Source organism: Nicotiana tabacum, chromosome 24, assembly GCF_000715075.1.
Source record: "Nicotiana tabacum cultivar K326 chromosome 24, ASM71507v2, whole genome shotgun sequence".
In the NCBI taxonomy this organism is placed as follows: Eukaryota; Viridiplantae; Streptophyta; class Magnoliopsida; order Solanales; family Solanaceae; genus Nicotiana; species Nicotiana tabacum.
In genome coordinates, this window is record NC_134103.1 from 25,312,676 (window position 1) to 25,330,310 (window position 17,635).

The 17,635-nt window shown below is 36.6% G+C and overlaps 3 protein-coding genes across 3 annotated transcripts; all 3 read left to right on the plus strand.

Annotated features, from left to right (window-relative positions):
• The first annotated feature begins 1,791 nt into the window (after window positions 1–1,791).
• On the plus strand, window positions 1,792–2,226 carry LOC142178069 (uncharacterized). Its single transcript, XM_075247394.1, has one exon. It carries the CDS (start codon window positions 1,792–1,794, stop codon window positions 2,224–2,226), a length of 435 nt encoding a protein of 144 aa, XP_075103495.1.
• A 10,402-nt stretch (window positions 2,227–12,628) lies between these two features.
• Window positions 12,629–12,946, plus strand: LOC142178070 (putative mitochondrial protein AtMg00860). Its single transcript, XM_075247395.1, has one exon. It carries the CDS (start codon window positions 12,629–12,631, stop codon window positions 12,944–12,946), a length of 318 nt encoding a protein of 105 aa, XP_075103496.1.
• Window positions 12,947–14,179: 1,233 nt separating this feature from the next.
• Window positions 14,180–14,614, plus strand: LOC142178071 (uncharacterized). Its single transcript, XM_075247396.1, has one exon. It carries the CDS (start codon window positions 14,180–14,182, stop codon window positions 14,612–14,614), a length of 435 nt encoding a protein of 144 aa, XP_075103497.1.
• Window positions 14,615–17,635: the final 3,021 nt, after the last annotated feature.

A 17,635-nucleotide genomic window follows, 5' to 3' on the forward strand; every position in this document is an offset into this window, starting at 1 on the left:
AATCATGTTTTCAAAGATTACTTGAGGCAATTTGTACTAGTTTTCTTTGATGACATTCGAGTTTATAGTCCTACAATTCAAGAACACAAGGAACACTTAGAGAAAGTATTGGGAATTCTAAGGAAGGAGCAACTGTATGCCATAAGGTCCAAGTGCTCTTTTAGCCGAAGCAAAGTGGAATATCTAGGCCATATCATTACTGAAGAAGGAGTGACTATTGATCTATCAAAAATAAAAGAAATGGTGAACAGGACTATACCTAAATCAATTATGGGGTTAACATGCTATTATGGAAGGTTTGTACAGTCATATGTGGTGATCAGTAAACCATTAACTATCCTACTGAAGAAAAATTCATTTCAGTGGGGGCTAGAAGTAGAAACAGCCTTTATCAACCTTAAGCAAGCAATGACCACTGAACCAGTCTTAGTATTGGCAGACTTCACCAAGACATTTGTGGTGGAAACTGATGCTTGCTCAAAAGGCATGGGAGTTGTGCTTATGCAGGAAGGGAGACCTCTAGTATTTTTCAGTAAGGCTCTAGCTCCTAGATACTGGGGATTATCTACCTATGAAAAAGAGTATATGGCAGTCCTAACAACAGTAGACAGATGGAGACACTATATACAAGGGGGTCACTTTATTATCAGAACTGACTATCATAACTTAAAATACCCATTGGAGCAAAATGTGACAACTGCTCTTCAACAAAAAGGCCTGAACAAGTTGCTAGGGTTATATTATAAGGTGTAGTACAAGAAGTGAATAGAGAATAAGGTAGCTGATGCACTATCTAGAAGGGAAATAGAGGATTCGAGTCTCAATGCCATCACAATTGCTGAACCTACTTGGATGCAAAAGATCATTCAAAGCTATGACGATGACCCTTCAGCTGCACAACTGACCATTGAGTTAACAACAGCCCCTGCCAGCAAGCTACACTACACTCTTCAATAGGGAATTATAAGATATAAGCAGAGAGTACATGTGGGAAAGGGTGCAAACCTCAGAGCTAAAATATTTGAGGTGCTATATCAATCCCCTTTGGGAGGTCATTATAGTCAAATGGGCACTTATATGAGGATTAATGGAGTGTTCTACTGTACTAACATGAAGGCTGAGGTGATCAAGTGGGCCTCAAAATATGATACTTGTCAAAGAGTTAAGGGAGAGAATGTTCTTTCTCCAGGCCTATTACAACTTTTACCCATCCCAAAAATGCCATGGTAAGACATAGCCATGGATTTTATAGAAGGGTTACCCAAATATGGATGTGTAGAGGCTATACTAGTGGTAGTAGATAGGTTGATTAAGTATGGCCAGTTTGTGGCCCTGAAGCATCTTTATACAACACAGGATATAGCTGATATATTCCTAAAAGAAATATACAGGTTGCATGGTATACTAAGGACTATTGTGACAACCAGGGATGCTATCTTTACTAGTCAGTTTTGGCAACAACTTTGCAAAACCATGATAACTAAATTGAATATATCTACTTCTTATCATCCCCAATCTGATGGTCAAACAGAGAGGCTTAACGGGTGTTTGGAGTCCTATTTGAGATCTATGGTATTCATTAATCCAAAGCAGTGGGTGAAGTGGCTGCCATTAGCAGAATGATGGTACAATACCAACTGCCATAGCTCACTAAAGACCATCCCTTTTCAGGATTTATATGGGTTCTCACCTACACAAATTCCCTTGGGGTCCCTAACATACTCAACACGTACAATAGTAGGGTCCCTTATAGCTTAGAGACAACAAATGTTGCGAAATCTGAAAGAAAACATGAATCAAGCCCAGGCCCGTATGAAGTTTTACTCTGATAAACGCATGTCAGATAGAACTTTAGATGTAGGAGATATGGTGTATCTAAAACTACAGCCATACAGGCAAACATCAGTAGCAGTACGAAGGAATCTAAAGCTTAGTGCAAAATATTACGGACCATATAAAATCACAGAGAAGATAGAAACAGTAGCTTACAGATTTGAGCTCCCTTCTGGATCTCAGATCCACCCGGTCTTTCACGCGTCCCATCTCAAAAAATGTGTGGGTTTGACAAACTCACCACAACAGCAACCTCCAATCTGCGATGCAGATGGTCAAGTCTTGGTCCAGCCACTGGCGATTTTACAAAGGCGAATTCTTAAGGTGAATAATGCTGTGGGGATTAAGGTGCTAGTACAATGGACGAATCTAGGAGCAGATGAGGTGACATAGGAGGATTGGGGCTATATTAAGAGTTAATTTCCCGACAAAGTCATTCTTCATCGGTGAGGTATTGTTAGGAATGAAGGTTGTCGGCTAAGATATTAGGGAAATAAAATGAATAAAGAGAACTAGGGTTAGGGATAAAAGATTAATGAAGGGCGACGTGGCAACATCAGGAGCGTTCATAGCATTTAACATTAGGCGGCTCAGATTATAAGTCCTAATAATATCCAACGATGGGGAATATTCTAGAAGACTATTAATACACAACTCAACTCAAAATAAACGGTTATGCAAACACTGGTAATCTAATAACTTCTTTCTCTACTATCACTCACTCTCTCTCTTCGATCTCATTCTCTCTTCTTCGATCTCTCACTTCAATTCCTTCTTCTTTTGTAAGAATCCATTGAAGCTCGTTGTTGATTAACTTGTAGTCTACAATTATTACATTGTATTGTACATTGAATACAATTGAGCTAATAAAATTTTTATTGATTTCCGCTATCTCATATCAAATTATAATTCCATTTACAATATTATACAAAGCGTCAAGTTTATAAACAGATTTGACTTATGTATGTTATTGTTTACTTCTATTTAATTTCAAAGCTATAGGTTACAAGAATTTAGTGAATCTTATTAGTAAAGTCCCTACTTTTATATCATACAATTGTATTGATACTATTCTATTTTCTAGAGGTTTTCTCTTTCATGGATACTAATAATGGAAGAGACAAAAGAAAATATTTGAGTACTAAGGAAAGAAAAATAAGTCTTTCTAAGGGAAGAAGATATAACTCTGCTTTCTTTTCGAGCCATCAATAATTACCGGCTCTCAACGGCTGCGATTCTCCTTTCATCGATCCATCAGTTATGAAAGACTACTGGGTAAAAGCCCCAAATCATTAGAAATACCTTAACATTTTTTTTTACTAACGAAAGATAATATCTAAATAAGAACAGAGAGAATTCTGCTATATATTTACAAATGAGTCAAAACGAACTCCATTTATAGGGTTTTATACAAACTAAAAATTACATAAGCAAATGTTTAATTTAAATTGCATTAAGTCAAAACAAAACATCTAAATAATATTTGCTTTTTTGAATACAAGATCTGTATGTGGTACACATCATCTAGGTAATACAGGTGATGTAGGTTAATAAATGAAGTGAATTTCATGATCTGTCATAGGCCTCCTCCCAAACTTATATTTCAACATTTTATGTATGTATATATACAAAAGTAATTCTATTAGATCAATATAATTTTTTTAACGGTGAGGATTCAATTGAACCCTTCAAATCATGTAGCTTCGCCCCTACTTGTAATCTCTATCGGCATTGATAGAGCATAGCCTTTCTAATTTTAGGTGCTTAGCTTATCTAATTCTGATCAGATGGCGAGAGACCCTGTAATTAGGGGTGTCAATGGTTCGGTTCGGGCAGTTATTTTATAAAATTTGTATCATACCAATTTTTCGATTATTCTATTATATATAATCAAAATTAGACCTTTAGAAACCTTACCAATCATATCAGTTTCTCTTCGGTATCAGTACGGTTCGGTAAATTTTCAGTATTTTTTAAAATATCATTTAAAAGTCAGTAGTAGAAGTAAAATGCAATAACATACGTACTTTTATAAGACTTAGCAAAACTGTCTAGACATTTTTACTATTTAAAGGGTCATGAATTAAGAAAACATGAAAGATGGCGAGCGTATAGATCCCTCAATTATTCTCCAACATCATAAAAGAAAACTAAGCTAAGACAAAGAAAATATAAATAACATGAGTGGAAGGATATTAAGCAAGTTGGCGCTCAAGAATAAATTCTATAGAAGATAAATATTTGAAATATAAAATTAAATCATACGAAAGAAAACATATTCAATACCTTGCAGTTTGCTACTCATAATCGCTAGAATACCTTGTGTCTTGCTAGTGAATATACTTGAAATAATTTAGTTTCAATAGAAGTAGTATAAGAGGTTTGAGAATTAGGATTTTGAGTTTAATTCCTTGCTGGCTTGTAACCGTGTTCATAATTCCAAGGTGCAAGAGAAAATTTAATATTTTATTATTTTTAAACTTAATATTTACATATATTTTTTACATGTAAATTTATTCGGTGCGGTTTAGTATTTATTCGATTTATTTTCATAAAATAAAAAATCTACACTAATTATCGGTACGGTTATACATTTATATAAAACCTAAGATTTTATTAAAAGAAAACTAAAATTCGATTCAGTGCGGTATAATTCGGTCGATTTATTCAGTTTTTAAATATCCTTGACACCCCTACCTGTAATGAGTCTATGTATGAAACAGGTATAATTCACACCAAGTGAAATAACATTAATGTATGTCCCCAAGTGAATTTGAACCCTAGGTCGTGGCTTAGATCTCGAAACCCACAACTAGTAACATAGTTAGAGCAGGGTTAAACCATATGGTTCGAAAAAAGATTTAATTATATTCTTTTCATCGGAAAATTATATCGTGCAAGTAGGGTTAAACCAAATTTTCTTCTATTTATGGAAATTGCATGTTGAATTTGTTGGGTTTAACCTTGGTTAGCTTAAAATAAAGAGTGAATGGGAAATGGAGAAAAAATAAAATTTTGAATATCCCTCCTTGTCAAAGGGACATTGTCCTATATTGGAGGAAGAAAAAACCTTTGATGGGTATATAAGCAATTATTTTTCTTCTACCTCTTAAAGAGTTAAGAAGAAACAAGTCTCGCGCCGTCGTTGTCGTCGCTCACTCGGCTTCGGCTGCGGCTTCTGATTTGGTCAAAGATTGATTGATTAATTTTTTTGGATAAATTTTTTTTAATTATTTAATAAAAAATATTAATTAAATTAGCTGAATATCCAACCCGAACCAGATCCGTGTGCAACCCGATTCAGTTTCTTCCCGGTTTTTTATTTAAATTTCCCTCCCATTTTAAGTGAATGTTCTGAAGGATTGTGAACTTTCAGGAACAATACTTCCATTGGCTATAAATTCGTTTGATTCCTCAGATTTTTCCTGATGAATTTTTGGAACTTAAAGACTTCTTCTTCTTCTGCACAAATCTATTTCAGTGTGATTTACTACCGTTGAGTGGTTCGCTGACACCGTGGTTTTTGGTACCAATACACCAGTAAGTTAAATCGTTCTATCATGGGAGGATAATATTCCAGCACCTCGGGTACTTGAGGAGAATAATTTTCTTAAAGACACACTGTGTAATCAGTGAGCTCGATTTATTCCGAAATTAATTTTTCCAGATATTATTTCGACTTCCAATTGCTACTAACTTTCTGTTTCTGTTTACTGTTTCAGAAAGATTTCTGTTTCGTTATTTATTATAGTAATATGTGGTGGCCGCACCTGCGCGCCCGCTTCTGCGTTTCTTTCACCGCTTCTGCGAGTCTGCTTCTGCGAGACTTTGACCGCTTCTGCGGTCCTGGCTGGGCAGGCCCATAATCGCTTCTGCGGCTTGATGGCCACTTCTGTGGTGCCACACCTGCGGCCCAAAATGCGCATGTGCGATTACACTAGGTGCAACAACTTAAGCCAATCCAACACATTTCCAAATGATCCGTTAACTACTCGAAATCAATCCGAGGCCCCCGGGACCTCAACCAAACATACCAACAAGTCCTAAAACATCATACAAACTTAGTTGAGCCCTCAAATCATATCAAACAAAGCTAAAAATACGAATCACCCTCCGATTCAAACTTAATGAACTTTGAAACTTCAAACTTCTAAACGTTTCTCAAGGCATGTGACAATCCTACCACAAAATCCATATGCTACTCTGCCACTCCCACTTCGTTAAACTATCTCCTTTAAGCAACTCCCCGACCTCTGCTTTTCATACTTGACCTGCTAGAAATTCAAGCACCGCGAGACACCTCCCACTATGTCCTTCCTCATCCTTCGCTACCCAAATGTTGCATCAAATCAAAATCCATCTCTGTAGCACCTAAACTAATAAATTGCTACCAACTCTAAGCCTCCTCGAAGATCATCTCTCTCGAGCCATCACTATTCGAAACACCGATTCGATTCTGAAACCGCTACATACCGCCATCTCTGACAACCGCTTCTTAGACACTATTTCACCACACCCTACACCGAAGGAACATAAAAAAAGACCATAACACTGGCGAACCTTAATGCATTCAAACAAGAACGATGACACCACATCACAAATGAAAATTCCACCACGCTTGCAAATATTAAGTCTCGTTACTCCATCAACCAAAGCTTGAACATCCATAGTTCGATTGCCTTTCCTCCGCCGGAATTAAATGCCGAACCTCCAAACCATGCCTTGAGAAATTCTCCTTTTGAGTCATTCACTGCCTCGACACATAAACAAGCACCCTACCATTACACCAACACTGTGGGATGACAACGCATGAACATCATAATAATCTGTGCATAGCCTCAAAACCATAGAAAATACAGATACTGAGCTAAAACGACAGAACACCCTTCCGAAATGCGACGATAATAGCTTGCCAGAATACGTAGGGAGGAACATCCTTCACCATGTCTGGAGTACCACTACAACTCCTCGATGCCCACTTGATAGCAAATGCTCCACGTCACATAAGATTGAGTAGGAAGGAAATGGAGGAATAGGCTCCAATGGAATAAAATCGCACGAAGAGGAATCAAGAAGGGAAGTGCTCTTAACAACCCTGTAGCCTCTCGAAAATAAGTACAGACGTCTCCGTACTGATCCGCAAGACTCTACAAGACTTGCTCATGACTCATGAGACCCAAGTGAACCTAGAGCTTTGATACCAAGCTGTCATGACCCAAAATCCACTATAGGTCGTGATGGCGCCTAATGCCGCCGTCAGGCAAGCCAACGGTGATTGATCAATTTATTTATGCATTTTATTACTTTCAAAATCATAAATTTTAATAAGGAAGGAAATTTACACTTTTAAATCCACGGAAACGTACAAAATTTGTAGTATATAAGAGAAATGAAAGGCGATGATAATATACAGAATCGTAAACATCAACTAGTATATCCCAAAACCCGATGTCACGAGTGCATGAGCATTTACTAAGAAGTACAATAATAATACAACATTTGTCTAGAATGTAAATGAGACAGGATAATATAAATAGTATGATAGAGACTCTGCGGACTGCGATGCATAGCCTGGAGCTCACATAAAGTCATCTAAACAGTTGCGCCTACGCGCCAAGATGATCACCAAATGAACCTGTCATACACTGCACATTTAGTGCAAAAGTACATCATGCGTACGTAAATCAACGCATACCCAGTAAGTATCTATCCCAACCCCAGAGAAGTAGTGACGAGGGGTCGATATCGACACTTACTAGTGGTTCAACAAATCAATATGGTAAATCATAAATAAACAATAGTAGTGAGGTAAATCTTTAACTAATACAATCTTCCAAAATTTCTTTTAACGATATCAATTTCTCAATCTCGTATTCTATCTCAACAACTCAGAAATATCAAGTGCCAATATCAAACGGATAAGGAACTACCACATAGAGTGCAAGGAATCAGTGGAAGGGAAAACCTCGTGAATAGTCGAACTGCTAGCGATATAACGTACGATTATGCCGAGGTCGTACGGCCCGATCCCAGAAGGAATATGATACTGTCGAGTTAATCGGCCCAATCCCATCATAACGTGTACACTGCCGAGGGTCGAGTGGCACGAACCATAGATGCATCTATTATACTGCCGAGACGAATAACCCGCTCCCATAAGAGTGTGGTACATGATCCTGCCGAGGCGTTCGACCCGCTCCACAAGAAAGGAAAGGATTATTTTTGAAATACGAGGCACATGTTTACGATACAGTGTATGAACACAAAGTGAGTATAACCTTTATCGATTCTCAAATAACTTGCCAACAACTTAAGATAATAAGGTTCGACCTAATATATACATATATTTCTAATATATACATATATTTCTAAATCAATTTCAATTATAAATTTAATTAATTAAGCCAACAGAATGAGTTCAGATAATTCAGATATTACATGATAAAGTCCTTAATCTACCCGGACATAAAAATACTTTAGCTACGTATGGAGACTACCCTGACATAAACATGCTCTAGCACCCACAACTAGTAGCACATAACAATTACATCACCTAGGGGGTAGTTTCCCCCTTACAAGGTTAAACAAAAGACTTACCTCGCTATGAATATCCATAACCGGCTTCAACGCCTTTCTAACACCTCAAAATGATGCCAAACGATCAGAAACTAATCAAACAACGTGCAAACCAATCAAAATATACTCCAATACTCGTAATTTAATAATTAGAAATAAATTCCCAACTCCTCAAGAAAAGTCAACAAAGTCAACCCTCGGGCCCACGCGTCCGGATTTCAAAAATTATCAAAAATAATTATTACCCATAACTTATATATTTTATATTACGAAAATAATCCAATTTCGTCCATGAATTGACCCTCAAATCAAGGATTTACCATCTCATAACTTTGGGGCTCAAAATCCCCAATTTTTACAATCCAAACACAGATAAAAATGATAACCAACGAAACTAATCATGGAAAAACATCAAAATAATGGTCATATATTTACCCCCTTGTTTATACGAGAACAATGTCGCAAACGTCACCTCAAACGGAGCTCTAAAACTCAAGATATGCTCAAAATACTAAAATGCTCGGTCTATCCATTTAAAAGACTATCCAGGCGATTTTTCTTCTTTGCCTTCGCGGGACTCCTTCGCATTCGTGAAGAGAAAATTTTGAGTTGATCGGACAACCCAAATTTCCTTCTTCGCGTTCGCGAAGAACAAAGTCCGTACCAGAAACCATCAATCTTTCCCGACATGGAAATAGGCATAACTATCTCATACGACCTCGGAATTCAACGATTATTATTGCTATGGTTCCGTAATTACTATACGAATCTAATGGTTTAATCAAATCCCAAATAAAAAGTTGTTTTCCTAATATGGTACCCTTTATGTCCAAAGTAACGACGTTGAAACATCAAATAAGAGCGCGATACAACCCAAACACACCTGAGGCCCTCGGGACCCTGTTCAATTACACAAACCAGTCCCAAAATATAACACAAACCTACTCGAGGACTCAAATCATACCAAACAATATTAAAACCATTAATCGACGATCAAATCCTCCTTTTAACTTTTAAACATTTAAACTTCGACGAACGCGTCCGAATCACATCAAAACATTCCGGAATGACGCCAAACTTTGCGCGCAAGTCATAAATCACGATAAAAACCTATTCCAAGGCTCGAAACTCCAAACGGATATCGATAACATTAAAATTCACTTCAAACTAAACTTATGAAATTCTAGAACTTCCAAAATGCCAACTTTCCATAATAGGCGCCGAAATAATTTCGGGCCACCCGATACTCAACCCTAACATACCCCCAAGTCCGAAATTATCATACGAACCTATTGGAACCTTCAAATTCTGATTCTGAGGTTGTTTACTCTAAAGTCAAACCTTAGTCAACCCTTCCAACTTAAATCTTCCGAATTTAGAATTTTCTTTCCAAATCAACTCCGAACTTTCCCAAATTCAATTCCGACCGCACGTACAAGTCATAATACTTGTAGTGAAGCTACTCAAGGCCTCAAACCGCTGATTGACATGCTAGAGCTCAAAACAACCGATCGTGTCATTACAACTACTAATACACAATGCAACTCAACAGAAATGGTTATGCAAACACTGGTAATCTAACAAATTCTCTCTCTGCTATCACTCACTCTCTCTCTCTTCGATCTCATTCTCTCTTCTTCTTCTCTCTCACTTTAATTCCTTCTTCTTCTGCAGGAATCCATTGAAGCCCACTGTTGATTAGTTTGTAGTCTACAATCATTACATTGTATTGTACATTGAATACAATTGAGGTAATAAAATTCCCATTAACTTTTGCTGTCTCATATCAAATTACAATTCCATTTATTGAATTATATTACAATTGGTATCAGAGCTCTTTCTTGGCCCTAAGAAAATGACGATTACAGAAACCAGATCTAAATCTACTGAAGAAAACATTAAGAGAGTGGAGAATCAATTACAGGAAAACATGGCCTCGACGAATCAGAAGTTCAAAGACTTGAGCAACAAGTTGGATCTGTTAATAGAGAAGCTCCTTCCTACTCAAGATGGAATCCTGGGGAGTGCTCCAAGGGAAGAATTTCAACTAGAGAGGTCAGGAATTTGAAATAGGTATGGCGACCAGACAGAGTCTTCTTAGGTAAGAAGTCAATTCAATCATAGGTTTGAATTCCCTTATTTTGATGGAGTGGGGTCTGACCCTTGTTCATGGTTGAGGATATGTGAGAGGTACTTCCAATACAACCATGTGTTGGATCCCCAACAAAAACTTAAAGCTGCAGTTCTTCACTTGGTGGGTAAGGCTGAAGCTTGGTTCTTCTCTTACCAGGTGAGTCGTGGAACAATTTCTTGGAAGGACTTCTGTGAAAAAATCTGTAGAAAACTTTTAGAAGTAGATAATAGAAAGTTCAATTTAATAGGTGAATTAAATAAACTAGAATAAAGGGGTACAATTAATGAGTATTTAGAAAAGTTTGAGGAACTAAAGACTTGGGTATTAATTAGAAGACCTACTATTCCTGAGGAATTCTTCTTAGAGTTCTTTGGGAATGTCTTAAAGAGAAAATTAGAAACACTGTCAAAATCCTCAATCCCTACACCTTAAGTTAGGCTATGGAAAAAGCTAGGTATCAGGAGAAAGTCATTTAAGCTCAGAATAGGAAAAGCAGGATCACTTGGAACATGGGTACAATGCAAACTAACAATCCAACAATAAGCAGAACTCATGGAAATTAGCCTAAAGAAGGATATGTGAATGCATTTGGTGCAGGAATCATGAAGAACCACAATGCATGCTATAAATGTGGTGATAAATGGGTTCCAGGGCATCAATGTAAGAATAAACAGCTCAATGCATTGACAGTTGGGGAGGAACCAATGGAACTAGAATAGACAAGTGACTTGCCAAGTGAATTAGAGTATATTGAGGACTCACAAGGGGTAGAAATGATGGAGGAAGCTATCAGCCTTAATGCTTTATCAGGAACAGAGTTCTCAAATACAATTACACTGAATGGAATAGCCAAAAAAAGGTACTAACTATCTTAGTAGACTCGGGGAGCACCCACAGTTTTTTGGATATAGAGACTGCCAGGCAAATTGGTTGTATTATAAAGAAAGCTAGACCTATGAGGGTGACTGTGGCTAATGATAACCAATTGATGAGCCTTTACTCTTGTCCTCTGTTAAGATGGAAAATACAAAGGATGGAGTTTGAGGATTCAGTCGGACTGATCTAGCTGGATGGTTGTGATATGATCTTAGGAGGAGATTGGATGAGAGCTCATAATCCACTCCTATTGGATTTTGTAGCCTATAGAGGTGTAGTATCTCATAAAGGCAAAAGATTAGAACTTAAAGGCATGTACAATCAAGCTTTATTGCAAAGTATGACTATCAGTGGCATACAACAACTATTCAAGAAAGGAAAGGTATTCTGGGGGCACCTATTTACAGTAACAACATCAGAGGTGAAAAAACAGGAAGTGTTAGCTTCAAAACTTTCAGGAGTACTGCTGCAGTAGTACAATGATGTGTTGAACCAAAATCTTTGCCTCCTAGAAGACAACAAGATCACTTCATACCACTGAAACCAGCATCAGTACCAGTCAGCATTAGGCCTTACATGTATAATTATTTTCAGAAAAATGAGATAGAGAAACAAGTTAAAGATATGTTAACTAATGGTATAATTCAGCCTAGTCATTCTCCATTCTCATCACCTGTATTACTGGTTAAGAAAACAAATGATAGTTGGAGGTTTTGCATTTACTATAGGGAGCTTAATAAGATGACTGTTACGGACAAGTTCCCCATTCCCCTAGTGGATGACTTGTTGGATGAATTAAGTGGCTCCTATGTGTACTCTAAGATAGACCTGAGAGCAGGTTATCACCAAATCAGGATGCATGAGGAAGATATTCACAAAACAACCTTTAGAACATACTTAGGTCAATATGAGTTCAAGGTCATGCCCTTTGGCCTTACCAATGCCCATGCTACTTTCCAAAGTATTATGAATCATGTTTTCAAAGATTACTTGAGGCAATTTGTACTAGTTTTCTTTGATGACATTCGATTTTATAGTCCTACAATTCAAGAACACAAGGAACACTTAGAGAAAGTATTGGGAATTCTAAGGAAGGACCAACTATATGCCATAAGGTCCAAGTGATCTTTTAGCCGAAGCAGAGTGGAATATCTAGGCCATATCATTACTGAAGAAGGAGTGACTATTGATCCATCAAAAATAGAAGAAATGGTGAACAGGACTATACCTAAATCAATTATGGGGTTAACATGTTATTATAGAAGGTTTGTACAGTCATATGTGGTGATCAGTAAACCATTAACTATCCTGCTGAAGAAAAATTCATTTCAGTGGGGGCTAGAAGTAGAAACAGCCTTTATCAACCTTAAGCAAGCAATGACCACTGAACCAGTCTTAGTATTGGCAGACTTCACCAAGACATTTGTGGTGGAAACTGATGCTTGCTCAAGAGGCATGGGCGTTGTGCTTATGCAGGAAGGGAGACCTCTAGTATTTTTCAGTAAGGCTCTAGCTCCTAGACACTGAGGATTATCTACCTATGAAAAAGAGTATATGGCAGTCCTAACAACAGTAGATAGATGGAGACAATATTTACAAAGGGGTCACTTTATTATCAGAACTGACTATCATAACTTAAAATACCCATTGGAGCAAAATGTGACAACTGCTCTTCAACAAAAAGGCCTGAACAAGTTGCTAGGGTTAGATTATAAGGTATAGTACAAGAAGTGAATAGAGAATAAGGTAGCTGATGCACTATCTAGAAGGGAAATAGAGGATTCGAGTCTCAATACCATCACAATTGCTGAACCTACTTGGATGCAAAAGATCATTCAAAGCTATGACGATGACCCTTCAGCTGCACAACTGACCATTGAGTTAACAACAGCCCCTGCCAGCAAGCTACACTACACTCTTCAATAGGGAATTATAAGATATAAGCAGAGAGTACATGTGGGAAAGGGTGCAAACCTCAGAGCTAAAATATTTGAGGTGCTATATCAATCCCCTTTGGGAGGTCATTATAGTCAAATGGGCACTTATATGAGGATTAATGGAGTGTTCTACTGTACTAACATGAAGGCTGAGGTGATCAAGTGGGCCTCAAAATATGATACTTGTCAAAGAGTTAAGGGAGAGAATGTTCTTTCTCCAGGCCTATTACAACTTTTACCCATCCCAAAAATGCCATGGTAAGACATAGCCATGGATTTTATAGAAGGGTTACCCAAATATGGATGTGTAGAGGCTATACTAGTGGTAGTAGATAGGTTGATTAAGTATGGCCAGTTTGTGGCCCTGAAGCATCTTTATACAACACAGGATATAGCTGATATATTCCTAAAAGAAATATACAGGTTGCATGGTATACTAAGGACTATTGTGACAACCAGGGATGCTATCTTTACTAGTCAGTTTTGGCAACAACTTTGCAAAACTATGAGAACTAAATTGAATATATCTACTTCTTATCATCCCCAATCTGATGGTCAAACAGAGAGGCTTAACGGGTGTTTGGAGTCCTATTTGAGATCTATGGTATTCATTAATCCAAAGCAGTGGGTGAAGTGGTTGCCATTAGCAGAATGATGGTACAATACCAACTGCCATAGCTCACTAAAGACCATCCCTTTTCAGGATTTATATGGGTTCCCACCTACACAAGTTCCCTTGGGGTCCCTACCATACTCAACACGTACAATAGTAGGGTCCCTTATATCTTAGAGACAACAAATGTTGTGAAATCTGAAAGAAAACATGAATCAAGCCCAGGCCCGTATGAAGTTTTACTCTGATAAACGCATGTCATATAGAACTTTAGATGTGGGAGATATGGTTTATCTAAAACTACAGCCATACAGGCAAACATCAGTAGCAGTACGAAGGAATCTAAAGCTTAGTGCAAAATATTACGGACCATATAAAATCACAGGGAAGATAGAAACAGTAGCTTACAGATTTGAGCTCCCTTCTGGATCTCAGATCCACCCGGTCCTTCACGCGTCCCAGCTCAAAAAATGTGTGGGTTTGACAAACTCACCGCAACAGCAACCTCCAATCTGCGATGCAGATGGTCAAGTCTTGGTCCAGCCACTGGCGATTTTACAAAGGCGAATTCTTAAGGTGAATAATGCTGTAGGGATTAAGGTGATAGTACAATGGACGAATCTAGGAGCAGATGAGGTGACATAGGAGGATTGGGGCTATATTAAGAGTCAATTTCCCGACAAAGTCATTCTTCATCGGTGAGGTATTGTTAGGAACGAAGGTTGTCGGCTAAGATATTAGGGAAATAAAATGAATAAAGAGAACTAGGGTTAGGGATAAAAGACTAATGAAGGGTGACATGGCAACATCAGGAGCGTTCATAGCATTTAACATTAGGCGGCTCAGATTACAAATCCTAATAATATCCAACGATGGGGAATATTCTAGAAGACTATTAATACACAACTCAACTCAACATAAACGGTTATGCAAACACTGGTAATCTAACACCTTCTCTTTCTACTATCACTCACTCTCTCTCTTCGATCCAATTCTCTCTTCTTCGATCTCTCACTTCAATTCCTTCTTCTTCTGTAAGAATCCATTGAAGCTCGTTGTTGATTAACTTGTAGTCTACAATTATTACATTGTATTGTACATTGAATACAATTGAGCTAATAAAATTTTTATTGACTTCCGCTATCTCATATCAAATTATAATTCCATTTACAATATTATACAAAGCGTCAAGTTTATAAACAGATTTGACTTATGTATGTTATTGTTTACTTCTATTTAATTTCAAAGTTATAGGTTACAAGAATTTAGTGAATCTTATTAGTAAAGTCCCTACTTTTATATCATACAATTGTATTGATACTATTCTATTTTCTAGAGGTTTTCTCTTTCATGGATACTAATAATATAAGAGACAAAAGAAAATATTTGAGTACTAAGGAAAGAAAAATAAGTCTTTCTAAGGGAAGAAGATATAGCTCTGCTTTCTTTTCGAGCCATCAATAATTACCGGCTCTCAACGGCTGCGATTCTCCTTTCATCGATCCATCAGTTATGAAAGACTACTGGGTAAAAGCCCCAAATCATTAGAAATACCTTAACATTTTTTTTTACTAACGAAAGATAATATCTAAATAAGAACAGAGGGAATTCTGCTATATATTCACAAATGAGTCAAAACGAACTCCATTTATAGGGTTTTATACAAACTGAGAATTACATAAGCAAATGTTTAATTTAAATTGCATTAAGTCAAAACAAAATATCTAAATAGTATTTGCTTTCTTGAATACAAGATCTGTATGTGGTACACATCATCTAGGTAATACAGGTGATGTAGGTTAATAAATGAAGTGAATTTCATGATCTGTCATAGGCCTCCTCCCAAACTTATGTTTCAACAATTTATGTATGTATATATACAAAAGTAATTCTATTAGATCAATATAATTTTTTAACGGTGAGGATTCAATTGAACCCTTCAGATCATGTAGCTTCGCCCCTACTTGTAATCTCTATCGGCATTGATAGAGCATAGCCTTTCTAATTTTAGGTGCGACCCTGTAATTAGGGGTGTCAATGGTTCGGTTCGGGCAGTTATTTTATAAAATTTGTATCATACCAATTTTTCGGTTATTCTATTATGTATAATCAAAATTAGACCTTTAGAAACCTTACCAATCATGTCAGTTTTTCTTCGGTATCAGTACGGTTCGGTAAATTTTCAGTATTTTTTAAAATATCATTTAAAAGTCAGTAGTAGAAGCAAAATGCAATAACATACGTACTTTTATAAGATATAGCAAAACTGTCTAGACATTTTTACTATTTAAAGGGTCATGAATTAAGAAAACATGAAAGATGGCGAGCGTATAGATCCCTCAATTATTCTCCAACATCATAAAAGAAAACTAAGCTAAGACAAAGAAAATATAAATAACACGAGTGGAAGGATATTAAGCAAGTTGGCGCTCAAGAATAAATTCTATAGAAGATAAATATTTGAAATATAAATTTAAATCATACGAAAGGAAACATATTCAATACGTTGCAGTTTGCTACTCATAATCGCTAGAATACCTTGTGTCTTGCTAGTGAATATGCTTGAAATAATTTAGTTTCAATAGAAGTAGTATAAGAGGTTTGAGAATTAGGATTTTGAGTTTAATTCCTTGCTGGCTTGTAACCGTGTTCATAATTCCAAGGTGCAAGAGAAAATTTAATATTTTATTATTTTTAAACTTAATATTTACATATATTTTTTACATGTAAATTTATTCAGTGCGGTTTAGTATTTTTTCGATTTATTTTCATAAAATAAAAAATCTACACTAATTATCGGTACGGTTATACATTTATATAAAAACCTAAGATTTTATTAAAAGAAACCTAAAATTCGATTCAGTGCGGTATAATTCGGTCGGTTTAGTCAGTTTTTAAATATCCTTGACACCCCTACCTGTAATGAGTCTATGTATGAAACAGGTATAATTCACACCAAGTGAAATAACATTAATGTATGTCCCCAAGTGAATTTGAACCCTAGGTCGTGGCTTAGATCTCGAAACCCACAACTAGTAACATAGTTAGAGCAGGGTTAAACCATATGGTTCGAAAAAAGATTTAATTATATTCCTTTCATTGGAAAATTATATCGTGCAAGTAGGGTTAAACCAAATTTTCTTCTATTTATGGAAATTGCATGTTGAATTTGTTGGGTTTAACCTTGGTTAGCTTAAAATAAAGAGTGAATGGGAAATGGAGGGAAAATAAAATTTTGAATATCTCTCCTTGTCAAAGGGACATTGTCCCATATTGGAGGAAGAAAAAACTTTTGATGGGTATATAAGCAATTATTTTTCTTCTACCTCTTAAAGAGTTAAGAAGAAACAAGTCTCGCGTCGTCGTTGTCGTCGCTCAATCGGCTTCGGCTGCGGCTTCTGATTTGGTCAAAGATTGATTGATTAATCTTTTTGGATAAAATTTCTTTAATTATTTAATAAAAAATATTTATTAAATTAGCTGAATATCCAACCCGAACCAGATCCGTGCGCAACCTGATTCAGTTTCTTCCCGGTTTTTTATTTAAATTTCCCTCCCATTTTAAGTGAATGTTCTGAAGGATTGTGAACTTTCAGGAACAATACTTCCATTGGCTGTAAATTCATTTGATTCCTCAGATTTTTCCTGACGAATTTTCGGAACTTA